Source organism: Lampetra fluviatilis, unplaced genomic scaffold (genome assembly GCF_964198595.1).
Source record: "Lampetra fluviatilis unplaced genomic scaffold, kcLamFluv1.1 SCAFFOLD_577, whole genome shotgun sequence".
Taxonomy (NCBI): domain Eukaryota; kingdom Metazoa; phylum Chordata; class Hyperoartia; order Petromyzontiformes; family Petromyzontidae; genus Lampetra; species Lampetra fluviatilis.
In genome coordinates, this window is record NW_027621102.1 from 1 (window position 1) to 27500 (window position 27500).

General features: G+C 52.5%; 1 protein-coding gene and 2 long non-coding RNA genes across 3 annotated transcripts in view; all 3 read right to left on the bottom strand.

The window, feature by feature from the left end:
- Nucleotides 1–344: 344 nt before the first annotated feature.
- Nucleotides 345–3320, bottom strand: LOC144954765 (uncharacterized). Its single transcript, XR_013641347.1, has 4 exons — nt 3244–3320; nt 2315–2393; nt 1381–1522; nt 345–421 (listed from the first exon to the last, which is right to left on the bottom strand). It is a non-coding gene; the product is annotated as an uncharacterized LOC144954765 (long non-coding RNA).
- A 262-nt stretch (nt 3321–3582) lies between these two features.
- On the bottom strand, nt 3583–22110 carry LOC144954764 (uncharacterized). Its single transcript, XM_078885194.1, has 6 exons — nt 22010–22110; nt 17176–17275; nt 11256–11381; nt 11016–11089; nt 3644–3664; nt 3583–3603 (listed from the first exon to the last, which is right to left on the bottom strand). Exons 1-6 carry the CDS (start codon nt 22034–22036, stop codon nt 3583–3585), a joined length of 369 nt encoding a protein of 122 aa, XP_078741320.1. The 5' UTR covers nt 22037–22110.
- Nucleotides 22111–26319: 4209 nt separating this feature from the next.
- The window catches only part of LOC144954763 (uncharacterized), a 6429-nt gene continuing 5248 nt past the window's right edge, over nt 26320–27500 (bottom strand). The window contains exon 3 of the long non-coding RNA XR_013641346.1: nt 26320–27259. This is a non-coding gene — a long non-coding RNA (uncharacterized LOC144954763). The remainder of the gene's footprint in view (nt 27260–27500) is intronic.

Genomic DNA, 27500 nt, shown 5'->3' on the forward strand with positions numbered 1-27500 from the left:
TGGCTGAGTGGGTGGGTGGCTGAGTGAGTGAGTGAGTGGGTGGGTGGGTGGGTGGGTGAGTGAGTGGGTGGGTGGGTGAGTGGGTGAGTGGCTGAGTGGGTGGCTGAGTGAGTGGGTGGCTGAGTGAGTAGCTGAGTGAGTGGCTGAGTGGGTTGCTGAGTGAGTGGGTGGCTGAGTGGGTGGGGTAGCTGAGTGGGTGGCTGAGTGGGTGGCTGAGTGAGTGGGTAGCTGAGTGAGTGGGTTGCTGAGTGAGTGGGTTGGCTGAGTGAGTGAGTGGGTGACTGAGTGAGTAGCTGAGTGGGTGGCTGAGTGGGTGAGTGGGTGGGTAGCTGAGTGGGTGGCTCGCCTGCCCAGCCACGAAGGGAATGTCTCTCAGGTTGAGGTGGTAGTGGCCGTGCAGGCCCTCAGCCTGAGCAGGGCCCTAGGCAAGACAGACACAGCGGGGGGGGGGGAGATGGGGGGGGGACGAGACACAGAGGGGGGGGGGGGGGAGAGACACAGAGGGGGGGGGGAGACACAGAGGGGGGGGGGGAGATGGGGGGGGGGGGGAGACACAGAGTGGGGGGGGGGGAGACACGGGGGGGGGGGGGGGGAGAGACACAGAGGGGGGGATACGGGGGGGGGGGGAGAGACACGGGGGGGTTCGTAACGCAGTGTGCTAACCGCTGTGCCACCGCTCCCAACACCCACAACAACGTCACCACGACGCTTGTGCCAGGCCAAGTGCACCTTGAGGCTATCACGTGAAGTGTCGAACGCCCGCTGGCAGGAAATCACGGGGCAGACCCAGCAGGTGCCACCCACAAACCCACACACCCACCCACGTACCCACCCACCCACGCAACCACCCACCCACCCACGCAACCACCCATCCACTCACCCACCCACACACCCACCCACACACCCACCCACACACCCACCCACCCACCCACACACCCATGCAACCACCCACACACCCACCCACACACCCACCCACCCACCCACTCACGCACCCACCCACCTCACCCACCCACCCCACTCACCCACCCACCCACTCACCCACCCACCCACTCACCCACCCACCCACACACACTCACTCACCCACTCACTCACCCACCCACTCACCCACCCACCCACCCACTCACCCACCCACTCACTCACTCACCGACCCACCCACCCACTCACCCACCCACCCACCCACCCACCCACCCACCCACCCACCCACTCACTCACCCCACTCACCCACCCACCCACCCACTCACCCACCCACTCACTCACTCACCCACCCACCACCCACTCACCCACCCACTCACCCACCCACCCACCCACCCACTCACCCACCCACCCACCCACTCACTCACCCACTCACCCACTTACCGACCCACACACAAACCCACCCACCTTTGCCGGCTTCACCTTCCTGGCCTTGACCTTCGACCCAGAGCTCCCCTTGACCTTGACCTTTGCCCCCCGGGTCACGAGGTCGCGGGGGAGGAGACAGCGCACGCAGGAGGAGTCGGTTACTCCTCACTCCGGACTCCAGCTGAGAGAGACACGGCGACACATTCACCCACACACCCAACCATCACCCACACACCCACTGACCCACCCACCCACCCACCCACTGACCCACCCACCCACCCACTGACCCACCCACCCACCCACCGACCCACCCACCCCATCTCCCCAACGACCCACCTACCCACCGACCCACCCACACACCCATCCACCCACCCACCCACCCATCTCCCCACCGACCCACCGACCCATCCACCAACCCACCCCCACCCACCCACCCCACACCCATCACCCACCCACCCACCGACTCACCCATCCACCCACCGACCCACACCCACCCACCCAGACCCATCACCCACACCCATCACCCACCCACCCACCGACTCACCCATCCACCAACCCACCTATCTCCCCACCGACACATCCCCCCACCGACCCATTCCACCCACCGACTCACCCATCTCCCCACCGACCCATCCACCCACCGACCCACACCCACCCACACCCACCCACCCATCCAGCCACCCACCCATCCACCCATCCACCCATCCACCGACCCATCTTCCCACCCACCGACCCATCCACCCATCGACCCCCCACTCCCCCCACACCCGCCCACCCACCGACCCCCACCTCCCCCCACCCACCGACCCCCACTCACCCCACCCTGCCCACCCACCCCCCACTCCCCCCCACCCCCGCCCCACCCACCCCATCTCCCCACCCACCACCCACCGACCCCCCACCCCGCCCACCCACCCCCCCACTCCCCCCACCCCCGCCCACCCACCACCCACCACCACCCCACCCCGCCCACCTTGGCCGTGAGCTCTGCCGCCCGCCGCCCTCTCGCTGCGCTCCTCCTCCAAGAGCCGCTCCAGCTCGGCCAGCCGGGCCTGAAGACGCTCGCCACCAAATCACCAAATCACCAAACAAGCAAACCAGCAAGCCAGCAAACCAGCAAACCACAAAGTCACCAAACCACAAAGTCACCAAACCGCCAAACCAGCAAACCATCAAACCACCAAGTCACCAAGTCACCAAATCACCAAATCACCAAACAAGCAAACCAGCAAGCCAGCAAACCAGCAAACCACAAAGTCACCAAGTCACCAAGTCACCAAATCACAAAATCACCAAACAAGCAAACCAGCAAGCCAGCAAACCAGCAAACCACAAAGTCACCAAACCACAAAGTCACCAAACCGCCAAACCAGCAAACCATCAAATCACCAAACCACCAAGTCACCAAATCACCAACTCACCAAACCACCAAACCACCAAACCACCAACTCACCAAACCACCAACTCACCAAACCATCAAGCCACCAGGCACATGCAAGGGGCCCTCTGTGGCTGCAGGCGTGGCAAGTGCCCCTGCACTTACTCACCCACTCACTCACTTACTCACCCACTCACTCACTTACTCACCCACTCACTCACCCACTCATCCACCCACTCACTCACCCACTCACTCACCCACTCACTCTCTCATCCACACACTCGCTCATCCACTCACCCGCTCACACAAACTCACCCACTTACCCACCCACCCAACCACTCACCCACCTACCCACCCACCCACTCACCCACCCACCACTCACCCACCCACTCACCCACCCACTCACTCACTCACTCAGTCACTCACACACTCACACCCACCCACTAAGCCCCCCACTCACCCACTCACCCACCCACTCACCCACTCACCCATCCACCCACCGTACCAGGCTAGGTGCACCTCACCTGCGCCCTCTGCTGTGAGTTGAGTAGCAGCCGCTGTTGCATCTCCAGCTGCTCCACGCGCCCCCCCACTCCCCCCCCCCCCCAGGGGCCCCCCACTCCCCCCCCAGGGGCCCCCCACTCCCCCCCAGGGGCCCCCCACTCCCCCCCAGGGGGCCCCCCACTCCCCCCCAGGGGCCCCCCACTCCCCCCCCAGGGGCCCCCCACTCCCCCCCAGGGGCCCCCCACTCCCCCCCACGCGCCCCTCACTCCCCCCCAGGGGCCCCCCCACTCCCCCCCAGGGGCCCCCCACTCCCCCCCCAGGGGCCCCCCACTCCCCCCCCAGGGGCCCCCCACTCCCTCCTAGGGGCCCCCCACTCCCTCCTAGGGGCCCCCCACTCCCCCCCAGTGGCCCCCCACTTGCAGCGCTGGTCCTCAATGGGGCCTGAAAAAATAGGGGGGGGGGGGTAGTGGTGAGTGTGGTGGTGAGTGTGGTGGTGAGTGTGGTGGTGAGTGTGGTGGTGAGTGTGGTGGTGAGTGTGGTGTTGAGTGTAGTAGTGAGTGTAGTGGTGAGTGTGATGGTGAGTGTGGTGGTGAGTGTGGTGGTGAGTGTGGTGGTGAGTGTGGTGGTGAGTGTAGTAGTGAGTGTAGTGGTGAGTGTGGTGGTGAGTGTAGTAGTGAGTGTGGTGGTGAGTGTAGTAGTGAGTGTAGTGGTGAGTGTGGTGGTGAGTGTAGTAGTGAGTGTAGTGGTGAGTGTGGTGGTGAGTGTGGTGGTGAGTGTAGTGTATAGTGTAGTGGTGAGTAGTGGTGAGGAGTGGTGAGTAGTGGTGAGTAGTGGTGAGTAGTGGTGAGTGTAGTGTATAGTGTAGTGGTGAGTGTGATGGTGAGTGTGGTGGTGAGTGTGGTGAGTAGTGGTGAGTGTAGTGGTGAGTGTAGTGTATAGTGTAGTGGTGAGTGTGATGGTGAGTGTAGTGGTGAGTGTAGTGGTGAGTGTGGTGGTGAGTGTAGTGGTGAGTGTAGTGGTGAGTAGTGGTGAGTAGTGGTGAGTGTAGTGTATAGTGTAGTAGTGAGTGTGATGGTGAGTATGATGGTGAGTGTGGTGGTGAGTAGTGGTGTAGTAGTGAGTGTGATGGTGAGTATGATGGTGAGTGTGGTGGTGAGTAGTGGTGAGTGTAGTGGTGAGTAGTGGTGAGTAGTGGTGAGTGTAGTGTATAGTGTAGTAGTGAGTGTGATGGTGAGTATGATGGTGAGTGTGGTGGTGAGTAGTGGTGAGTGTAGTGGTGAGTAGTGGTGAGTAGTGGTGAGTGTAGTGTATAGTGTAGTAGTGAGTGTGATGGTGAGTATGATGGTGAGTGTGGTGGTGAGTAGTGGTGAGTGTAGTGGTGAGTAGTGGTGAGTAGTGGTGAGTGTAGTGTATAGTGTAGTAGTGAGTGTGATGGTGAGTGTGGTGGTGAGTGTAGTGGTGAGTAGTAGTGAGTGTAGTGGTGAGTGTGATGGTGAGTGTGGTGGTGAGTGTAGTGGTGAGTAGTGGTGAGTAGTGGTGAGTGTGGTGGTGAGTGTAGTGGTGAGTAGTAGTGAGTGTGGTGGTGAGTGTAGTGGTGAGTGTAGTGGTGAGTAGTGGTGAGTAGTGGTGAGTAGTGGTGAGTGTAGTGGTGAGTGTAGTGGTGAGTGTAGTGGTGAGTGTAGTGGTGAGTGTAGTAGTGAGTGTGATGGTGAGTGTAGTGGTGAGTGTAGTGGTGAGTGTGGTGGTGAGTGTAGTGGTGAGTGTGGTGAGTAGTGGTGAGTAGTGGTGAGTGTGGTGGTGAGTGTAGTGGTGAGTGTGGTGGTGAGTGTAGTGGTGAGTGTAGTAGTGAGTGTGGTGAGTGTGGTGGTGAGTGTGGTGAGTAGTGGTGAGTAGTGGTGAGTGTAGTGGTGAGTGTGGTGGTGAGTGTGGTGGTGAGTGTAGTGGTGAGTGTGGTGGTGAGTGTGGTGAGTGTGGTGGTGAGTGTGGTGGTGAGTGTGGTGGTGAGTGTGGTGAGTGTGGTGGTGAGTGTGGTGGTGAGTGTGGTGGTGAGTGTGGTGAGTAGTGGTGAGTGTGGTGGTGAGTGTGGTGGTGAGTGTGGTGGTGAGTGTGGTGGTGAGTGTGGTGAGTGTAGTGGTGAGTGTGGTGGTGAGTGTAGTGGTGAGTGTGGTGGTGAGTGTGGTGGTGAGTAGTGGTGAGTGTGGTGGTGAGTGTGATGGTGAGTGTGGTGGTGAGTGTAGTGGTGAGTGTGGTGAGTGTGGTGGTGAGTGTGATGGTGAGTGTGGTGGTAAGTGTAGTGGTGAGTGTGGTGAGTAGTGGTGAGTAGTGGTGAGTAGTGGTGAGTGTAGTGTATAGTGTAGTGGTGAGTGTGATGGTGAGTGTAGTGGTGAGTGTAGTGGTGAGTAGTGGTGAGTGTGATGGTGAGTGTGGTGGTGAGTAGTGGTGAGTGTGATGGTGAGTGTGATGGTGAGTGTGGTGGTGAGTGTAGTGGTGAGTAGTGGTGAGTGTAGTGGTGAGTGTGATGGTGAGTGTGGTGGTGAGTAGTGGTGAGTGTAGTGGTGAGTGTAGTGGTGAGTGTAGTGGTGAGTGTGGTGAGTGTGGTGGTGAGTGTGATGGTGAGTGTGGTGGTGAGTAGTGGTGAGTGTAGTAGTGAGTGTGATGGTGAGTGTGATGGTGAGTGTGGTGGTGAGTGTAGTGGTGAGTAGTGGTGAGTGTAGTGGTGAGTGTGATGGTGAGTGTGGTGGTGAGTAGTGGTGAGTGTAGTGGTGAGTGTAGTGTATAGTGTAGTGGTGAGTGTAGTGGTGAGTGTAGTGGTGAGTGTGGTGGTGAGTGTGGTGGTGAGTGTAGTGGTGAGTGTGGTGGTGAGTGTGGTGGTGAGTAGTGGTGAGTGTGGTGGTGAGTGTAGTGGTGAGTAGTGGTGAGTGTGGTGGTGAGTGTGGTGGTGAGTAGTGGTGAGTGTGGTGGTGAGTGTGGTGGTGAGTGTGGTGGTGAGTAGTGGTGAGTGTGGTGGTGAGTGTGGTGGTGAGTAGTGGTGAGTGTGGTGGTGAGTGTAGTGGTGAGTGTAGTGGTGAGTGTGGTGGTGAGTGTGGTGGTGAGTGTAGTGGTGAGTGTGGTGGTGAGTGTAGTGGTGAGTGTAGTGGTGAGTGTAGTGGTGAGTGTTGTGGTGAGTGTGGTGGTGAGTGTAGTGGTGAGTGTGGTGGTGAGTGTGGTGGTGAGTGTAGTGGTGAGTGTGGTGGTGAGTAGTGGTGAGTGTAGTGGTGAGTGTGGTGGTGAGTGTGGTGGTGAGTGTGGTGGTGAGTAGTGGTGAGTGTAGTGGTGAGTGTGGTGGTGAGTAGTGGTGAGTGTGGTGGTGAGTGTGGTGGTGAGTAGTGGTGAGTGTGGTGGTGAGTGTAGTGGTGAGTGTGGTGGTGAGTGTGGTGGTGAGTGTGGTGGTGAGTGTAGTGGTGAGTGTGGTGGTGAGTGTAGTGGTGAGTGTAGTGGTGAGTGTTGTGGTGAGTGTGGTGGTGAGTGTAGTGGTGAGTGTGGTGGTGAGTGTGGTGGTGAGTGTGGTGGTGAGTGTGGTGGTGAGTAGTGGTGAGTGTGGTGGTGAGTGTGGTGGTGAGTGTAGTGGTGAGTAGTGGTGAGTGTGGTGGTGAGTGTGGTGGTGAGTGTAGTGGTGAGTGTGATGGTGAGTGTGGTGGTGAGTGTAGTGGTGAGTAGTGGTGAGTGTGGTGGTGAGTGTGGTGGTGAGTGTGGTGGTGAGTGTGGTGGTGAGTGTAGTGGTGAGTGTAGTGGTGAGTGTGGTGGTGAGTGTAGTGGTGAGTGTGGTGGTGAGTGTGATGGTGAGTGTAGTGGTGAGTGTGGTGGTGAGTGTAGTGGTGAGTAGTGGTGAGTGTGGTGGTGAGTGTGGTGGTGAGTGTAGTGGTGAGTGTGATGGTGAGTGTGGTGGTGAGTGTGGTGGTGAGTGTAGTGGTGAGTAGTGGTGAGTGTGGTGGTGAGTGTGGTGGTGAGTGTAGTGGTGAGTGTGGTGGTGAGTGTAGTGGTGAGTGTGATGGTGAGTGTGGTGGTGAGTGTGGTGGTGAGTGTGATGGTGAGTGTAGTGGTGAGTGTAGTGGTGAGTGTAGTGGTGAGTGTGGTGGTGAGTGTAGTGGTGAGTGTGGTGGTGAGTGTAGTGGTGAGTGTGGTGGTGAGTGTGATGGTGAGTGTAGTGGTGAGTGTGGTGGTGAGTGTAGTGGTGAGTAGTGGTGAGTGTAGTGGTGAGTGTGGTGGTGAGTGTAGTGGTGAGTAGTGGTGAGTGTAGTGGTGAGTGTAGTGGTGAGTGTAGTGATGAGTGTGATGGTGAGTGTAGTGGTGAGTAGTGGTGAGTGTGGTGGTGAGTAGTAGTGAGTGTAGTGGTGAGTGTAGTGGTGAGTGTAGTGATGAGTGTGATGGTGAGTGTAGTGGTGAGTGTGGTGGTGAGTGTAGTGGTGAGTAGTAGTGAGTGTAGTGGTGAGTGTAGTGGTGAGTGTAGTGATGAGTGTGATGGTGAGTGTAGTGGTGAGTAGTGGTGAGTGTGGTGGTGAGTGTAGTGGTGAGTGTGGTGGTGAGTGTAGTGGTGAGTAGTGGTGAGTGTAGTGGTGAGTGTGGTGGTGAGTGTGGTGGTGAGTGTAGTGGTGAGTAGTGGTGAGTGTGGTGGTGAGTGTAGTGGTGAGTGTGGTGGTGAGTGTAGTGGTGAGTGTGGTGGTGAGTGTAGTGGTGAGTAGTAGTGAGTGTGATGGTGAGTAGTGGTGAGTAGTGGTGAGAGTAGTGGTGAGTGTAGTGGTGAGTGTGGTGGTGAGTGTGGTGAGTAGTGGTGAGTGTAGTGGTGAGTGTAGTGGTGAGTAGTGGTGAGTGTGGTGAGTGTAGTGGTGAGTGTGGTGAGTGTGGTGAGTGTAGTGGTGAGTGTAGTGGTGAGTGTGGTGGTGAGTGTGGTGAGTAGTGGTGAGTGTAGTGGTGAGTGTGGTGGTGAGTAGTGGTGAGTGTGGTGAGTGTGATGGTGAGTAGTAGTGAGTGTGGTGAGTGTGATGAGTAGTAGTGGTGAGTAGTGGTGAGTGTGGTGGTGAGTGTGGTGGTGAGTAGTGGTGAGTGTGGTGGTGAGTGTGGTGGTGAGTGTGGTGGTGAGTGTGGTGGTGAGTGTGGTGGTGAGTGTAGTGGTGAGTGTGGTGGTGAGTGTGGTGGTGAGTGTGGTGGTGAGTGTGGTGGTGAGTGTGGTGGTGAGTGTGGTGGTGAGTGTGGTGGTGAGTGTGGTGGTGAGTGTAGTGGTGAGTGTAGTGGTGAGTGTGGTGGTGAGTGTGGTGGTGAGTGTGGTGGTGAGTGTGGTGGTGAGTGTGGTGGTGAGTGTGGTGGTGAGTGTGGTGGTGAGTGTGGTGGTGAGTGTGGTGGTGAGTGTGGTGGTGAGTGTAGTGGTGAGTGTGATGGTGAGTGTGGTGGTGAGTGTGGTGGTGAGTAGTGGTGAGTGTGGTGGTGAGTGTGGTGGTGAGTGTGGTGGTGAGTGTGGTGGTGAGTGTAGTGGTGAGTATGGTGGTGAGTAGTAGTGAGTGTAGTGGTGAGTGTGGTGAGTGTGATGAGTAGTAGTGGTGAGTAGTGGTGAGTGTGGTGGTGAGTGTGGTGAGTAGTGGTGAGAGTGGTGAGTGTGGTGGTGAGTGTGGTGGTGAGTGTAGTGGTGAGTAGTGGTGAGTAGTGGTGAGTGTGGTGGTGAGTGTGGTGAGTAGTGGTGAGAGTGGTGAGTGTGGTGGTGAGTGTGGTGGTGAGTGTAGTGGTGAGTAGTGGTGAGTAGTGGTGAGTGTGGTGGTGAGTGTGGTGAGTAGTGGTGAGAGTGGTGAGTGTGGTGGTGAGTGTGGTGGTGAGTAGTGGTGAGTAGTGGTGAGTGTAGTGGTGAGTGTGGTGGTGAGTAGTGGTGAGTAGTGGTGAGTGTAGTGATGAGTAGTGGTGAGTGTAGTGGTGAGTGTAGTGGTGAGTGTGGTGAGTGTGGTGAGTAGTGGTGAGTGTAGTGGTGAGTAGTGGTGAGTGTGGTGGTGAGTGTAGTGGTGAGTGTGGTGAGAGTGGTGAGTGTGGTGGTGAGTGTAGTGGTGAGTGTGGTGAGTGTAGTGGTGAGTGTAGTGGTGAGTGTAGTGGTGAGTGTAGTGGTGAGTGTGGTGGTGAGTAGTGGTGAGTAGTGGTGAGTGTAGTGGTGAGTAGTGGTGAGTGTGGTGGTGAGTAGTGGTGAGTAGTGGTGAGTGTAGTGGTGAGTGTGGTGGTGAGTGTGGTGGTGAGTGTAGTGGTGAGTGTGGTGGTGAGTGTGGTGGTGAGTGTAGTGGTGAGCGTGGTGGTGAGTGTGGTGGTGAGTGTGGTGGTGAGTGTGGTGGTGAGTGTAGTGATGAGTAGTGGTGAGTGTAGTGGTGAGTGTGGTGGTGAGTGTGGTGAGTGTGGTGAGTAGTGGTGAGTGTAGTGGTGAGTGTGGTGGTGAGTGTGGTGAGTAGTGGTGAGTAGTGGTGAGTGTAGTGGTGAGTGTAGTGGTGAGTGTAGTGGTGAGTGTGGTGGTGAGTGTGGTGGTGAGTGTAGTGGTGAGTGTAGTGGTGAGTGTAGTAGTGAGTGTGGTGGTGAGTGTAGTGGTGAGTGTGGTGAGTAGTGGTGAGGAGTGGTGAGTGTGGTGGTGAGTAGTGGTGAGTGTGGTGAGTGTGGTGGTGAGTGTAGTGGTGAGTAGTGGTGAGTGTAGTAGTGAGTGTGATGGTGAGTGTGATGGTGAGTGTGGTGGTGAGTGTAGTGGTGAGTGTGGTGAGTAGTGGTGAGTGTGATGGTGAGTAGTAGTGAGTGTAGTGGTGAGTAGTGGTGAGTGTGGTGAGTGTGGTGAGTGTGGTGAGTGTGGTGAGTGTGATGAGTGTAGTGGTGAGTGTGGTGGTGAGTGTAGTGAGTGTAGTGGTGAGTAGTGGTGAGTGTAGTGGTGAGTAGTAGTGAGTGTAGTGGTGAGTAGTGGTGGTGAGTAGTGGTGAGTGTAGTGGTGAGTGTGGTGGTGAGTGTAGTGGTGAGTGTAGTGGTGAGTGTAGTGGTGAGTGTAGTGGTGAGTAGTGGTGAGTGTAGTGGTGAGTAGTGGTGAGTGTGGTGAGTAGTGGTGAGTGTGGTGGTGAGTGTAGTGGTGAGTAGTGGTGAGTGTAGTGGTGAGTAGTGGTGAGTGTGGTGAGTAGTGGTGAGTGTGGTGTATAGTGTAGTGAGTGTGGTGAGTGTAGTGGTGAGTAGTGGTGAGTGTGGTGAGTGTGGTGGTGAGTAGTGGTGAGTGTGGTGGTGAGTAGTGGTGAGTAGTGGTGAGTAGTGGTGAGTAGTGGTGAGTGTAGTGGTGAGTGTGGTGAGTGTGGTGAGTGTAGTGGTGAGTGTGGTGGTGAGTGTGGTGGTGAGTGTGGTGAGTGTGGTGAGTGTAGTGGTGAGTGTAGTGGTGAGTGTAGTGGTGAGTGTGGTGGTGAGTGTAGTAGTGAGTGTAGTGGTGAGTGTGGTGGTGAGTGTGGTGAGGAGTGGTGAGTGTGGTGAGTGTGGTGAGTAGTGGTGAGGAGTGGTGAGTGTGGTGGTGAGTAGTGGTGAGTGTAGTGGTGAGTAGTGGTGAGTAGTGGTGAGGAGTGGTGAGGAGTGGTGAGTAGTGGTGAGTAGTGGTGAGTGTAGTGGTGAGTGTGGTGGTGAGTGTAGTAGTGAGTGTAGTGGTGAGTGTGGTGGTGAGTGTGGTGGTGAGTGTGGTGGTGAGTGTGGTGGTGAGTGTAGTGTATAGTGTAGTAGTGAGTGTGGTGAGTGTAGTGGTGAGTGTGGTGAGGAGTGGTGAGTGTGGTGAGTGTCCTACCTCTCTCTGCGCTTGATCCATCATCGCTGAAAGGTACCGCAGCTGTTTCTGCAGCAGCTCAGTCTGCATCTCCGCTGCGCACCACAGATTTACCATAGTTACCACAGCGTTACCATGGTTACCACAGAGTTACCATAGTTACCATAGTTACCACAGAGTTACTCTGTAGTACCTTGGTTACTGCCGTGGCTACGTGTGGTGGTTACCGTGGCTACTGTCGTGGTTATGCGTGATGGTTACCGTGGTTACCGTGGTTACCGTGGTTACCCTGGTAACCCCCCTCCTCCAAGTGGCGTCTCCCCACCCCCCTCTCCAACTCCAGGAGTCGAATCTTCTCCTGCAGACTCCGCAGTGCCGACATCACCGCTACCACATCAACAACATCAACAACATCAACAACAACATCAACAACAACAACATCAACAACATCACCGCTACCACATCAACAACATCAACAACAACAACATCAACAACATCATAATCAACAACATCAACAACATCAACAACAACATCAACATCATCATCAACAACATCAACAACAACAACAACATCAACAACAACATCAACATCATCAACAACAACATCAACAACAACATCAACAACATCAACAACAACATCAACAACAACATCAACAACATCAACAACAACATCACCAACAACATCAACAACATCAACATCATCATCATCAACAACATCAACAACAACATCAACAACATCAACAACAACATCACCAACAACATCAACAACATCAACATCATCATCATCAACAACATCAACAACAACATCAACAACATCAACAACAACATCACCAACAACATCAACAACATCAACAACATCAACATCATCATCATCAACAACATCAACAACAACATCAACATCATCATCATCAACAACAACATCATCAACAACATCAACAACAACATCAACAACATCACCGCTACAACATGAACAACATCAACATCATCAACATCATCAACAACAACATCACCAACAACATCAACAACATCAACAACATCAACATCATCATCAACAACATCATCATCAACAACATCACCGCTACAACATGAACAACATCAACAACAACATCAACAACATCATCATAATCAACAACATCAACATCATCAACAACATCAACAACATCATCAACAACATCAACAACATCATCATAATCAACAACATCACCAACAACATCAACAACATCACCGCTACAACATCAACAACATCATCATAATCAACAACATCACCAACAACATCAACAACATCACCAACAACATCAACAACATCAACAACATCAACAACATCATCATAATCAACAACATCACCAACAACATCAACAACATCAACAACATCAACAACAACATCAACAACATCAACAACAACAACATCAACAACAACAACATCAACAACATCACCGCTACAACATCAACAACATCAACATCATCATCAACAACATCACCAACAACATCACCAACAACATCATAATCAACAACATCAACATCACCGCTACGACATCAACAACATCACCGCTACGACATCAACAACATCACCATAATCAACAACATCACCAACATCATCAACAACATCATCATAATCAACACCATCAACATCACCGCTACGACATCAACAACATCACCGCTACGACATCAACAACATCACCATAATCAACAACATCACCAACATCATCAACAACATCATCATAATCAACAACATCACCAACAACATCAACAACATCATCATTATCAACAACATCACCAACAACATCAACAACATCATCATAATCAACAACATCACCGCTACAACATCAACAACATCAACAACAACATCAACAACATCATCATAATCAACACCATCAACATCACCGCTACGACATCAACATCATCATCAACAACATCACCACCATCAACAACATCACCATCAACAACATCGTCAACAACATCATCAACAACATCGTCAACAACATCAACAACATCACCACCATCAACAACATCACCATCAACAACATCACCACCATCAACAACATCACCTCTACATCAACAACATCACCACCATCATAACAACACCACCATCATCAACATCACCACTAAAACATCAACATCACCATCATCATCAACAACATCACCAACATCACCAACATCACCACCATCAACAACACCGCTACAACAACATCATCATCAACAACATCACCATCATCACCACCATCAACATCACCGCTAAAACATGAACAACATCACCACCGCCAACAACATCACCACCATCAACAACATCACCGCTCCAACATCAACAAAATCAACACCATCAATATAACAACATCACCATCATCACCACCATCAACATCACCGCTCCAACATCAACAAAATCAACACCATCACCATAACAACATCACCATCATCACCACCATCAACATCACCGCTAAAACATCAACAAAATCAACACCATCATCATAACAACAACATCACCATCATCACCACCATCAACATCACCGCTAAAACATCAACAACATCACCACCGTCAACAACATCACCTCTACATCACCACCATCAACATCACTGCTCCAACATCAATAACATCACCACCATCATAATCACCATCATCACCATCATCAACACCATCAACATCACTGCTCCAACATCAACAACATCACCACCATCATAATCACCATCATCACCATCATCAACACCATCAACATCACCGCTACATCAACAACATCACCACCGTCAACATCAGCACCTCTACATCAACAACATCACCACCATCATAATCAACAACACCACCATCATCAACACCATCAACATCACCACTAAAACATCAACAACATCAACACCATGAACACCATCAACATCACCGCTACATCAACAACATCACCACCGTCAACATCATCACCTCTACATCAACAACATCACCACCATCATAATCACCATCATCAACATCATCAACACCATCAACATCACCACTAAAACATCAACAACATCACCACCGTCAACATCATCACCTCTACATCAACAACATCACCACCATCATAATCACCATCATCACCATCATCAACACCATCAACATCACCGCTACATCAACAACATCACCACCGTCAACATCATCACCTCTACATCAACAACATCACCACCATCATAATCACCTCTACATCAACAACATCATCACCATCAACATCACTGCTCCAACATCAACAACATCACCACCATCATAATCAACAACACCACCATCATCAACACCATCAACATCACCACTAAAACATCAACAACATCAACACCATGAACACCATCAACATCACCGCTACGACATCAACAACACCACCATCATCAACACCATCAACATCACCACTAAAACATCAACAACATCAACACCATGAACACCATCAACATCACCGCTACGACATCAACAACACCACCATCATCAACACCATCAACATCACCACTAAAACATCAACAACATCAACACCATGAACACCATCAACATCACCGCTACGACATCAACAACACCACCATCATCAACACCATCAACATCACCACTAAAACATCAACAACATCAACACCATGAACACCATCAACATCACCGCTACGACATCAACAACACCACCATCATCAACACCATCAACATCACCACTAAAACATCAACAACATCAACACCATGAACACCATCAACATCACCGCTACGACATCAACAACACCACCATCATCAACACCATCAACATCACCACTAAAACATCAACAACATCAACACCATGAACACCATCAACATCACCGCTACGACATCAACAACACCACCATCATCAACACCATCAACATCACCGCTACGACATCAACAACATCAACACCATGAACACCATCAACATCACCACTAAAACATCAACAACATCAACACCATGAACACCATCAACATCACCGCTACGACATCAACAACACCACCATCATCAACACCATCAACATCACCGCTACGACATCAACAACATCAACACCATGAACACCATCAACATCACCGCTACGACATCAACAACATCAACACCATGAACACCATCAACATCACCGCTACGACATCAACAACATCAACACCATGAACACCATCAACATCACCACTAAAACATCAACAACATCAACACCATGAACACCATCAACATCACCGCTACGACATCAACAACACCACCATCATCAACACCATCAACATCACCACTAAAACATCAACAACATCAACACCATGAACACCATCAACATCACCGCTACGACATCAACAACACCACCATCATCAACACCATCAACATCACCACTAAAACATCAACAACACCACCATCATCAACACCATCAACATCACCGCTACGACATCAACAACACCACCATCATCAACACCATCAACATCACCACTAAAACATCAACAACATCAACACCATGAACACCATCAACATCACCACTACGACATCAACACCTATAAGGTCTGAAGTGCTATGTGATAAGGTAGGGCACTGACAAGGGGTTGACAGTTATGATGCTGCTGATGATGCTGCTGATGATGACGCTGCTGCTGATGCTGCTGCTGCTGCTGATGATGATGACGACGCTGACGACTATGCTCCTGCTGATGATGACGCTGCTGCTGCTGCTGATGATGATGATGCTGCTGCTGATGCTGCTGATGATGATGCTGCTGATGATGCTGCTGATGATGATGATGCTGCTGATGATGCTGCTGATGCTCCTGCTGCTGACTATGCTCCTGCTGATGATGACGCTGCTGCTGCTGCTGATGATGATGATGCTGCTGATGATGCTGCTGATGATGCTGCTGCTGATGATGCTGCTGATGATGATGCTGCTGATGATGCTGCTGATGACTATGCTCCTGCTGATGATGCTACTGCTGATGACTATGCTCCTGCTGATGATGATGCTGCTGATGACGATGCTCCTGCTGATGATGATGCTGCTGATGACTATGCTCCTGCTGATGATGATGCTGCTGATGACTATGCTCCTGCTGATGATGATGCTGCTGATGACTATGCTCCTGCTGATGATGATGCTGCTGATGACTATGCTCCTGCTGATGATGATGCTGCTGATGACTATGCTCCTGCTGATGATGATGCTGCTGATGACTATGCTCCTGCTGATGATGATGCTGCTGATGACTATGCTCCTGCTGATGATGATGCTGCTGATGACTATGCTCCTGCTGATGATGATGCTGCTGATGACTATGCTCCTGCTGATGATGATGATGACGCTGCTGATGATGCTAATGCTGATGACGATACTGACTATGCTCCTGATGACGACGCTGATGATGCTACTGATGATGATGATGCTGATGACGACGCTGATGATGATGCTCCTGATGATGAAGATGATGATGCTACTGCTGATGACGCTGCTGATGCTACTGCTGATGACGCTGCTGATGATGGTCCTGCTGATGATGGTGCTACTGCTGATGCTACTGCTGATGAAGATGATGATGCTACTGATGACGCTACTGATGCTCCTGCTGATGCTGCTGCTGATGATGACGCTGCTGATGATGCTACTGCTGATGACGATGCTGATGATGCTACTGCTGATGATGCTGCTGATGATGCTACTGCTGATGACGCTACTGCTGATGACGCTGCTGATGATGCTACTGCTGATGACGATGCTGATGATGCTACTGCTGATGACGCTGCTGATGATGCTACTGCTGATGACGCTGCTGATGACGCTGCTGCTGATGCTACTGCTGATGACGCTGCTGATGATGGTCCTGCTGATGACGCTGCTGATGATGCTACTGCTGATGACGCTGCTGATGATGCTACTGCTGATGACGCTGCTGATGATGGTCCTGCTGATGACGCTGCTGATGATGCTACTGCTGAGGACGCTGCTGATGATGCTACTGCTGATGACGCTGCTGATGATGCTACTGCTGATGACGCTGCTGATGATGCTACTGCTGATGCTACTGATGACGCTACTGCTGATGACGCTGCTGATGATGACGCTGCTGATGACGCTGCTGATGATGCTACTGCTGATGACGCTGCTGATGATGCTACTGCTGATGCTGCTGATGACGCTGCTGCTGATGACGCTGCTGATGATGCTGCTGATGATGACGCTGCTGATGACGCTGCTGCTGATGACGCTGCTGATGATGCTGCTGATGATGACGTCATCACCTCGGCTGTTGCTCTCGGGCAGCGAGACTCTGTCGGGAGCGGTTGCCACGGAGACGAAGGGTCGCCGGGGTAACGAGGAGAACGGCGTCTCCATGGCGACCTGGGGAACCACAGGGGGTCACGCGGGGTCAAGCGGGGGTCACACAGGGTCAAGCGGGGTCACGCGGGCACCCACAGAGACCCATAGACACCCACAGAGACCCATACAGACCCACAGAGACCCATAGACACCCACAGAGACCCATAGACACCCACAGAGACCCATAGACACCCACAGAGACCCATACAGACCCACAGAGACCCATAGACACCCACAGAGACCCATAGACACCCACAGAGACCCATAGACACCCACAGAGACCCATACAGACCCACAGAGACCCATACAGACCCACAGAGACCCATACAGACCCACAGAGACCCATAGACACCCACAGAGACCCATAGACACCCACAGAGACCGATAGACACCCACAGAGACCCATAGACACCCACAGAGACCGATAGACACCCACAGAGAACCATAGACACCCACAGAGACCCATAGACACCCACAGAGACCCATAGACACCCACAGAGACCCATAGACACCCACAGAGACCCATACAGACCCACAGAGACCCATAGACACCCACAGAGAACCATAGACACCCACAGAGACCCATAGACACCCACAGAGACCCATAGACACCCACAGAGACCCATAGACACCCACAGAGACCCATAGACACCCACAGAGACCCATAGACACCCACAGAGACCCATAGACAACCACAGAGACCCATAGACACCCACAGAGACCCATAGACACCCATAGACACCCACAGAGACCCATAGACAACCACAGAGACCCATAGACACCCACAGAGACCCATAGACACTCACAGAGACCCATAGACACCCACAGAGACCCATAGACACCCACAGAGACCCATAGACACCCACAGAGACCCATAGACACCCACAGAGACCCATACAGACCCACAGAGACCCATACAGACCCACAGAGACCCATAGATAACCACATAGACCCACAGAGACCCATAGACACCCACAGAGACCCATAGACACCCACAGAGACCCATACAGACCCACAGACACCCATAGATAACCACATAGACCCACAGAGACCCATAGACACCCACAGAGACCCATAGACACCCACAGAGACCCATAGATAACCACATAGACCCATAGACACCCACAGAGACCCATACTCACAGACACCCACAGAGACCCATAGACACCCACAGACACCCACAGAGACCCATACTCACAGACACCCACAGAGACCCATAGACACCCATAGACACCCACAGAGACCCATAGACACCCACAGACACCCACAGAGACCCATAGACACCCACAGAGACCGATAGACACCCACAGAGCCCCACACTACAACTAAACTAAGTTTGTGTCACCAGGTGTAAGACCCACTCAGCTGCTGTGTAGATATTGTATCAGACAGAGCGAGCTGGACCATCACTGAGATACATAGACTCATAGAGACTCACAGAGACCCATACTCATAGAGACTCACAGAGACCCATACTCAGAGACCCACAGAGACCCATACTCATAGAGACCCACAGAGACCCATACTCATAGAGACCCACAGAGACCCATACTCATAGAGACCCACAGAGACCCATACTCATAGAGACCCACAGAGACCCATACTCATAGAGACCCACAGAGACCCACAGAGACACATACTCAGAGACCCACAGAGACCCACAGAGACACATACTCATAGAGACCCACAGAGACCCATACTCATAGAGACCCACAGAGACCCACAGAGACACATACTCATAGAGACCCACAGAGACCCATACTCATAGAGACCCTTACAGACCCACAGAGACCCATACTCAAAGAGACCCACAGAGATCCATACTCATAGAGACCCACAGAGACCCACAGAGACACATACTCATAGAGACCCACAGAGACCCATACTCATAGAGACCCTTACAGACCCACAGAGACCCATACTCAGAGACCCACAGAGACCCACACTCATAGAGACTCACAGAGACCCACACTCAAGAGACCCACAGAGACCCATACTCATAGAGACCCACAGAGACCCATACTCATAGAGACCCATACTCATAAAGACCCATACTCATAGAGACCCACAGAGACCCATACTCATAGAGACCCACAGAGACCCATACTCATAGAGACCCACAGAGACCCATACTCATAAAGAGACCCACAGAGACCCATACTCATAGAGACCCACAGAGACCCACAGAGACACATACTCATAGAGACCCACAGAGACCCATACTCATAGAGACCCACAGAGACCCATACTCATAGAGAACCTTACAGACCCACAGAGACCAATACTCATAGAGACCCACAGAGATCCATACTCATAGAGACCCACAGAGACCCATAGAGACACATACTCATAGAGACCCACAGAGACCCATACTCATAGAGACCCTTACAGACCCACAGAGACCCATACTCATAGAGACCCACAGAGACCCATACTCGGATGCATAGAGACCCATAATCAGAGACCCATATAGACCCACAGAGACCCACAGAGACCCATACTCATAGAGACCCATACTCATAGACACCCACAGAGACCCATACAAACCCACAGAGACCCATACTCATAGAGACTCATACAGACCCACAGAGACGCATACTCAGAGACCCGCAGAGACCCATACATTGATATCATCACTGGGATCGAACCCACGACCTCCTGTGTATACCAGGCAAGGAAGATAACATCGCCACTGTAGCGACAACGGAGACACACGGGGAGTGAGTGGGTGAGTGAGTGAGTCGGTGTGGGTGAGTGAATGGGTGAGTCGGTGAGTGTATGAGTGAGTGAATGATTGAGTGGGTGAGTGAGTCGGTGAGTAAGTGAATGAGTGTGTGAGTGGATCAGTGAGTCGGTGAGTGTATGAGTGAGTGGGTGAGTGAATGATTGAGTGGGTGAGTGAATGGATGAGTGAGTCGGTGTGGGTGAGTGAATGTGTGAGTCGGTGAGTGTATGAGTGGGTGAGTGAATGATTGAGTGGGTGAGTGAATGGATGAGCGAGTCGGTGAGTAAGTGAATGAGTGTGTGAGTGGATCAGTGAGTCGGTGAGTGAGTGAGTGAGTCGGTGGGTGGGTCGGTGAGTGTGAGTTGGTGGGTGAGTGGATGAGTGTGAGTGAATGGTGAGTCGGTGTGGGTGAGTGAATGGGTGAGTGTATGAGTGAGTGGGTGAGTGAATGATTGAGTGGGTGAGTGAATGGATGAGTGAGTCGGTGAGTGCATGTGTGAGTGAGCGAGTCGGTGTGGGTGAGTGAATGGGTGAGTCGGTGAGTGTATGAGTGAGTGGGTGAGTGTGTGAGTGGATCAGTGAGTTGGTGAGTGAGTGTGTCAGTTGGTGAGTGTGTGAGTGAGTCGGTGAGTGTATGAGTGAGTGGATCAGTGAGTTGGTGAGTGAGTTGGTGAGTGTGTGAGTGGGTGAGTGAGTGTGTGAGTTGGTGAGTGTGTGAGTTAGTGTATGGGTGAGTTAGTGCATGAGTGTGTGAGTTGGTGAGTGTGTGAGTTGGTGTGTGAGTGGGTGAGTTAGTGTTTGACTTGGTGAGTGTGTGAGTTGGTGAGTAGGTGAGTGAGTGAGCCTGTGTGAGTCTCACTCCTCAGTGAAAGTCACCCAATAGTAGCAATTGAGCATCATACATACTACCACCACCACCACCACCACTGCTATTACATCAACTTCTGTGTACTCACAATGCAAATCTACCTCCGATAGCTACTTCCGCGAACCATGAGAGCCTGAGGCCTAGTAAACTCGCCGAGCCCCCCATCCTCGCCTGGATTCCCGGCCGGGGATCCAGCCACCTCGGGCGGCGGGCGCGCTGCCTGACCTGGGACTACGGGAACATTTCAACCAAACATTTTGTCTCGTGAACTTTGGAGTTATGCGCTCGCTTGCAGCTCCTCCTCGTGAGCGACATCGTCCCTTGTTGATTGTCCGAAGCGATGATGAATTAAAAGTCAATGCGCAGCTCAGGCCTAGTTACCCCCCCCCCCCCCGTATCCGAGATCCCCGACGTCGCCTGGATTCCCCGCCGGGATCGAGGCACCTTGAGCGGCGGGGCGCGGCGGCACTGGGGGGGGGGGGGGGGTCTCGGGAATATTTTAACCAACAATTTAGTTGTTGCAATTATTTAGTTGCTCAATCAAAGTCCTCATAACCCTAAAAAAACATCTATTATGGATAATAGTCGCGAAAGCCTACGTCCTCATAGATAGCTGGTAATTGTTGATCATTATCAAAAATTTGTACTGCATAACACATTAACACCTCTTCTTGGTTATTTCGGTAAAGTCACGTAGAAGGGAAATAATAAAATAATAAAAATACAACATAATAATTCTCACGACGTTTCGGCCACAACGCAAGCAGCCGTCCTCAGGTGGAGAACAGGTCTGTCGAGAAGACAGAGTCATTCAGTCATTCAGACGCGTTGTGGCCGAAACGTCGTGAGAATTATTTTATGTTTTATTTTTATTATTAACGTACGAGAACCTAAGATCGCGTTTTAAATCCTCTTTTTTTGTTTTTATATAAATCGACTTTAGAAAGTTCCTCAGCGTGAGACGCGGTCGATCGAGGCCTAGTCCCACAACGGCCGCGAGGCGCCGAAATCAACGACCTCGCCTGGATTCCCCGCCGGAATCGAGGCACCACAGGCGGCGACAGTGCGGACTCAGCGCCCTCTCGGGGTATTTAAACTTTTTTTTTAATTGATGTTGTTATATTAAAACGATGTCATTGTTGTAGACGAATGAGTTACTCACTTGTTTGGGGCTCCTCGTGAGCGACATGGTCGTTTAAATTCTCCTCATTTATCTCTTAAATGTTGAAATAAAGTACAGCTGGCGGTTGGCGGGCATTTTGCCGTTTGAAACCGCGTTGCTATTGGAGACGCGTGACGTCATCGCGCACGCCGACGACACAGGGAATCCATTCTGGTGACGTCATCACGCACGCCGAAGCATCGGGGGATCGTTTGGTGACGCCATCACGCACGCCGACGCCTCAGGGAATCCAGTCTGGTGACGTCATCACGCACGCCGAAGCCTCAGGGGATCGTTTGGTGACGTCATCACGCACGCCGACGCCTCAGGGAATCCATTCTGGTGACGTCATCACGCACGCCGAAGCTTCGGGGGATCGTTTGGTGACGTCATCACGCACGCCGACGCCTCGAGAAATCCAGTCAGGTGACGTCATCACGCACGCCGACGCCACAGGGAATCCATTCTGGTGACGTCATCACGCACGCCGAAGCCTCAGGGGATCGTTTGGTGACGTCATCACGCACGCCGACACCTCAGGGAATCCATTCTGGTGACATCATCACGCACGCCGACGTCCCCACAGGGGGGGGTGATGACGTCATCGCGCACGCCGACGTCCCCACAGGGGAGTAATGACGTCACCAGGGCTATACCTAATACATGAACTTGAACCACCGATGTAAAGCTTTCGTGACTGCAGCAGGGATCCATCTTCTTGGTTCTTTCGGTAAAGTCATCACGTAGAAGGGAAATAATAAAATAATAAAAATAAAACATAATAAAATACAATTCTCACGACGTTTCGGCCACAACGCAAGCAGCCGTCCTCAGGTGAAGAACAGCGTCTGTCGGAAAGACAGCGTCCGAATGAAACACCACCAGACTCACTCAGACACTCAGTCAGTCAGTCACTCAGTCAGTCACTCAGACACTCAGTCAGTCAGTCAGTCACTCAGTCAGTCACTCAGACACTCACTCAGTCAGTCAGTCAGTCACTTACTCAGTGACTCACCCAGTCACTCACTCAGTCACTCACTCAGTCAGTCAGTCACTCAGTCACTTACTCAGTCACTCACCCAGTCACTCACTCAGTCACTCATTCACTCACTCAGTCACTTACTCAGTCACTCACCCAGTCACTCACTCAGTCACTTACTCAGTCACTCACCCAGTCACTCACTCAGTCACTCATTCACTCACTCAGTCACTCAGTCATTCAGACGCTGTCTTTCCAACAGACCTGTTCTTCACCTGAGGACGGCTGCTTGCGTTGTGGCCGAAACGTCGTGAGATTATTTTATTTTGTTTAATTTTTATTAATTTATTATTTCCCTTCTACGTGATGACTTTACCGAAAGAACCAAGAAGATGAATCCCTGCAGTCGCGAAAGAAGCTTTAATTCGAAAAAAAAATATTATGATGTTGATGATGTAGATGATGATGTAGATGATGATGTTAATGATGATGTTGATGATGTTAATGATGATGTTGATGATGTGAATGACGCTGTCTCCCCGACAGACCTGGTCTTCACCTGAAGACGGCTGCTTGCGTTGTGGCCGAAACGTCGTGAGAATTATTATGTTTTATTTTTATTATTTTATTATTTCCATTCTACGTGACTTTACCGAAAGAACCAAGAAGATGATGAATCCCTGCAGTCACGAAAGCTTTACATCGAAATCACTCAACTCACTCAACTCACTCACGTAGAAGGGAAATGATGCAAATAAAACATAATAAAATACAATTCTCACGACGTTTCAGACGCTGTCTTCCCGACAGACGCTGTTCTTCACCTGAGGACGGCTGCTTGCGTTGTGGCCGAAACGTCGTGAGAATTGTATTTAATGTTTTATTTTTATTATTTTATTACTTCCCTTCTACGTGACTTTACCGAAAGAACCAAGAAGATGAATCCCTGCTGCAGTCACGAAAGAAGCTTTACATCGAAATCCCTTCGTGTGTGTGGAGGGACTGTGTCGGAAGAAAGACAATGAACCAGTTTGTGTGACTTAAAAGGAGTTTTTTCATCTGTTATTTACAACATTACCATCACGAGTATCACCATCATCATTATCATAATTACAACCATCACTACCATCATCATCATAATTGCTAACATTATAATCACCATCATCATCATCATCATTACTAGGATCATCATCACCGTCATCACTAGCATCATCATCTCTAGCATCATCACTACTACCACCATCACTCTCATCATAATTACCATCACAATCACCACCATCATCACCATCATCACCATCATCACCATCATCACCATCACCACCATCATCACCATCATCACCATCATCACCATCATCACCACCATCAGCATCATCACCACCATCAGCATCATCAGCATCATCACCATCATCACCATCATCACCATCATCACCATCATCACCATCATCACCATCACCACCATCACCACCATCATCACCATCATCACCATCATCACCATCATCACCACCATCAGCATCATCACCATCATCACCACCATCAGCATCATCATCATCACCACCATCATCACCATCATCACCACCATCAGCATCATCATCATCACCATCATCACCACCATCATCATCATCATCATCACCACCATCATCACCACCATCAGCATCATCATCATCACCACCATCATCACCATCACCACCATCAGCATCATCATCATAATCACCATCATCACCACCATCAGCATCATCACCATCATCATCACCATCATCACCATCATCACCATCACCACCATCAGCACCATCAGCATCATCATCATCACCACCATCACCCGGCCGAGTACGGGTAGCCGGGTATCGGGTAGGGTACGGGTAGGGTACAGGTAGCCGGGTAGGGTACGGGTATCAGGTAGGGTACGGGTAGCCGGGTATCGGGTAGGGTACGGGTAGCCGGGTAGGGTACGGGTATCGGGTAGGGTACGGGTAGCCGGGTAGGGTACGGGTATCAGGTAGGGTACGGGTAGCCGGGTATCGGGTAGGGTACGGGTAGCCGGGTAGGGTACGGGTATCGGGTAGGGTACGGGTATCGGGTAGGGCACGGGTATCGGGTAGGGCACGGGTATCGGGTAGGGTACGGGTATCGGGTAGGGCACGGGTATCGGGTAGGGTATGGGTATCGGGTAGGGTACGGGTATCGGGTAGGGTACGGGTATCGGGTAGGGTGCGGGTATCGGGTAGGGTACGGGTATCGGGTAGGGTACGGTATCGGGTATCGGGTAGGGTACGGGTATCGGGTAGGGTACGGGTATCGGGTATCGGGTAGGGTACGGGTATTGGGTAGGGTACGGGTATCGGGTATCGGGTAGGGTACGTGTATCTGGTAGGGTACGGGTATCGGGTAGGGTACGGGTATCGGGTAGGGTACGGGTATCGGGTAGGGTACGGGTATCGGGTAGGGTACGGGTATCGGGTAGGGTACGGGTATCGGGTAGGGCACGGGCATCGTGTAGGGTACGGGTATCGGGTAGGGTACGGTACGGGTGTAGGGTACGGGTATCGGGTAGGGTACGGGTATCGGGTAGGGTACGGGTATCGGGTAGGGTACGGGTATCGGGTAGGGTACGGGTATCGGGTAGGGCACGGGTATCGGGTAGGGTACGGGTATCGGGTAGGGCACGGGTATCGGGTAGGGTACGGGTATCGGGTAGGGTACGGGTATCGGGTAGGGTACGGGTATCGGGTAGGGCACGGGCATCGTGTAGGGTACGGGTATCGGGTAGGGTACGGTACGGGTGTAGGGTACGGGTATCGGGTAGGGTACGGGTATCGGGTAGGGTACGGGTATCGGGTAGGGTACGGGTATCGGGTAGGGTACGGGTATCGGGTAGGGTACGGGTATCGGGTAGGGCACGGGTATCGGGTAGGGTACGGGTATCGGGTAGGGTACGGGTATCGGGTAGGGTACGGGTATCGGGTAGGGTACGGGTATCGGGTAGGGTACGGGTATCGGGTAGGGTACGGGTATCGGGTAGGGTACGGGTATCGGGTAGGGTACGGGTATCGGGTAGGGTGCGGGTATCGGGTAGGGTACGGGTATCGGGTAGGGTACGGGTATCGGGTAGGGTACGGTATCGGGTATCGGGTAGGGTACGGGTATCGGGTAGGGTACGGGTATCGGGTAGGGTACGGGTATCGGGTAGGGTACGGGTATCGGGTAGGGTACGGGTATCGGGTAGGGTACGGGTATCGGGTAGGGTACGGGTATCGGGTAGGGTACGGGCATCGGGTAGGGTACGGGTATCGGGTAGGGTATGGGTATCGGGTAGGGTACGGGTATCGGGTAGGGTACGGGCATCGGGTAGGGTACGGGTATCGGGTAGGGTACGGGTATCGGGTAGGGTACGGGTATCGGGTAGGGCACGGGTATCGGGTAGGGTACGGGCATCGGGTAGGGTACGGGTATCGGGTAGGGTATGGGTATCGGGTAGGGTACGGGTATCGGGTAGGGTACGGGCATCGGGTAGGGTACGGGTATCGGGTAGGGTACGGGTATCGGGTAGGGTATCGGGTATCGGGTAGGGTACGGGTATCGGGTAGGGTACGGGTATCGGGTACCCGGTTGCGACCTCTGTCCAGCGTCCGCTACTGACTACAGCCCAGCACACGCACCGAACTGAGGAGGTCAAAGAGGTCACCACGCGAGGGACGATTCTTCCCAGCATCCCCTGCTGCTGCTGCTGCGTTCGCCTCGGCAACCACGACGCGCCCATAGCAACCGCCGCTTCCTGTGGGCGACAGGAAGTGGCGTCTTCCATCGGTCGGCCCCTCCCCCAGCCCTCCCCCCAGGGGCCAGGGGGAGGGGCCAGGGGGAGGGTTGCTGCTCTCCGATTGGTCGGCTGCGTCGGCGCGCGGGGCAGAGTGCGGATACGGGGGAGGTTGCGGATACAGAGGAGATGGCGGATACGGGGAAGATTGCAGATACGGGGGAGGTCGCGGATTCGGGGGAGGTGGCGGATACGGGGACGGCTCGTGGCGGCGATGGTCCCAGGCGGGTTGCGGATACGGGGGCAGCAGCTGGGAAGATGTCGCTGAGGATGTCAGGAGCTGGGAGACGGGGCTCCAGTCGTCCTCGTCGTCGTCGTCGTCGTCGTCGTCGTCGTCGCGAGGTTTCGTCGGACTCAGCTCCAACGTTACGTCGCGCGTGGGGCGGGTGGTGGTGGTGGTGGTGGAGGTGGTGGTGGTGGTTGTGGAGGTGGTGGTTGTGGAGTCTCCCAGGAGCAGAGAGGCCTGTGGGTAACAACAACATGGTCATCATCAGGGTCGTTATTGGCAGCAGCAGTAGCATCATCATCATGATGGTGGTGATGATGCTGATGATGGTGATGGTGGTGGTGGAGGTGGTGGTGGTGGAGGTGGTGGTGGTGGTGGAGGTGGTGGTGGAGTCTCCCAGGAGCAGAGAGGCCTGTGGGTAACAACAACATCGTCATCATCAGGGTCGTTATTGGTAGCAGCAGTAGCATCATCATCA

What these genes read in the sequence shown, in the direction of transcription:
- LOC144954764 (XM_078885194.1), bottom strand. Translation starts at nt 22,036, where the DNA reads ATGTCGCTCACGAGGAGCCCCAAACAA. An exon ending in CGGTAACCACGGTAACCACG is followed by an intron (nt 11,090 to 11,255) that starts GTAACCATCACG and finishes TGTGGTGCGCAG; the next exon opens with CGGAGATGCAGACTGAGCTG. An exon ending in CCCCATTGAGGACCAGCGCT is followed by an intron (nt 3,604 to 3,643) that starts GCAAGTGGGGGG and finishes GGGGGCCCCTAG; the next exon opens with GAGGGAGTGGGGGGCCCCTA.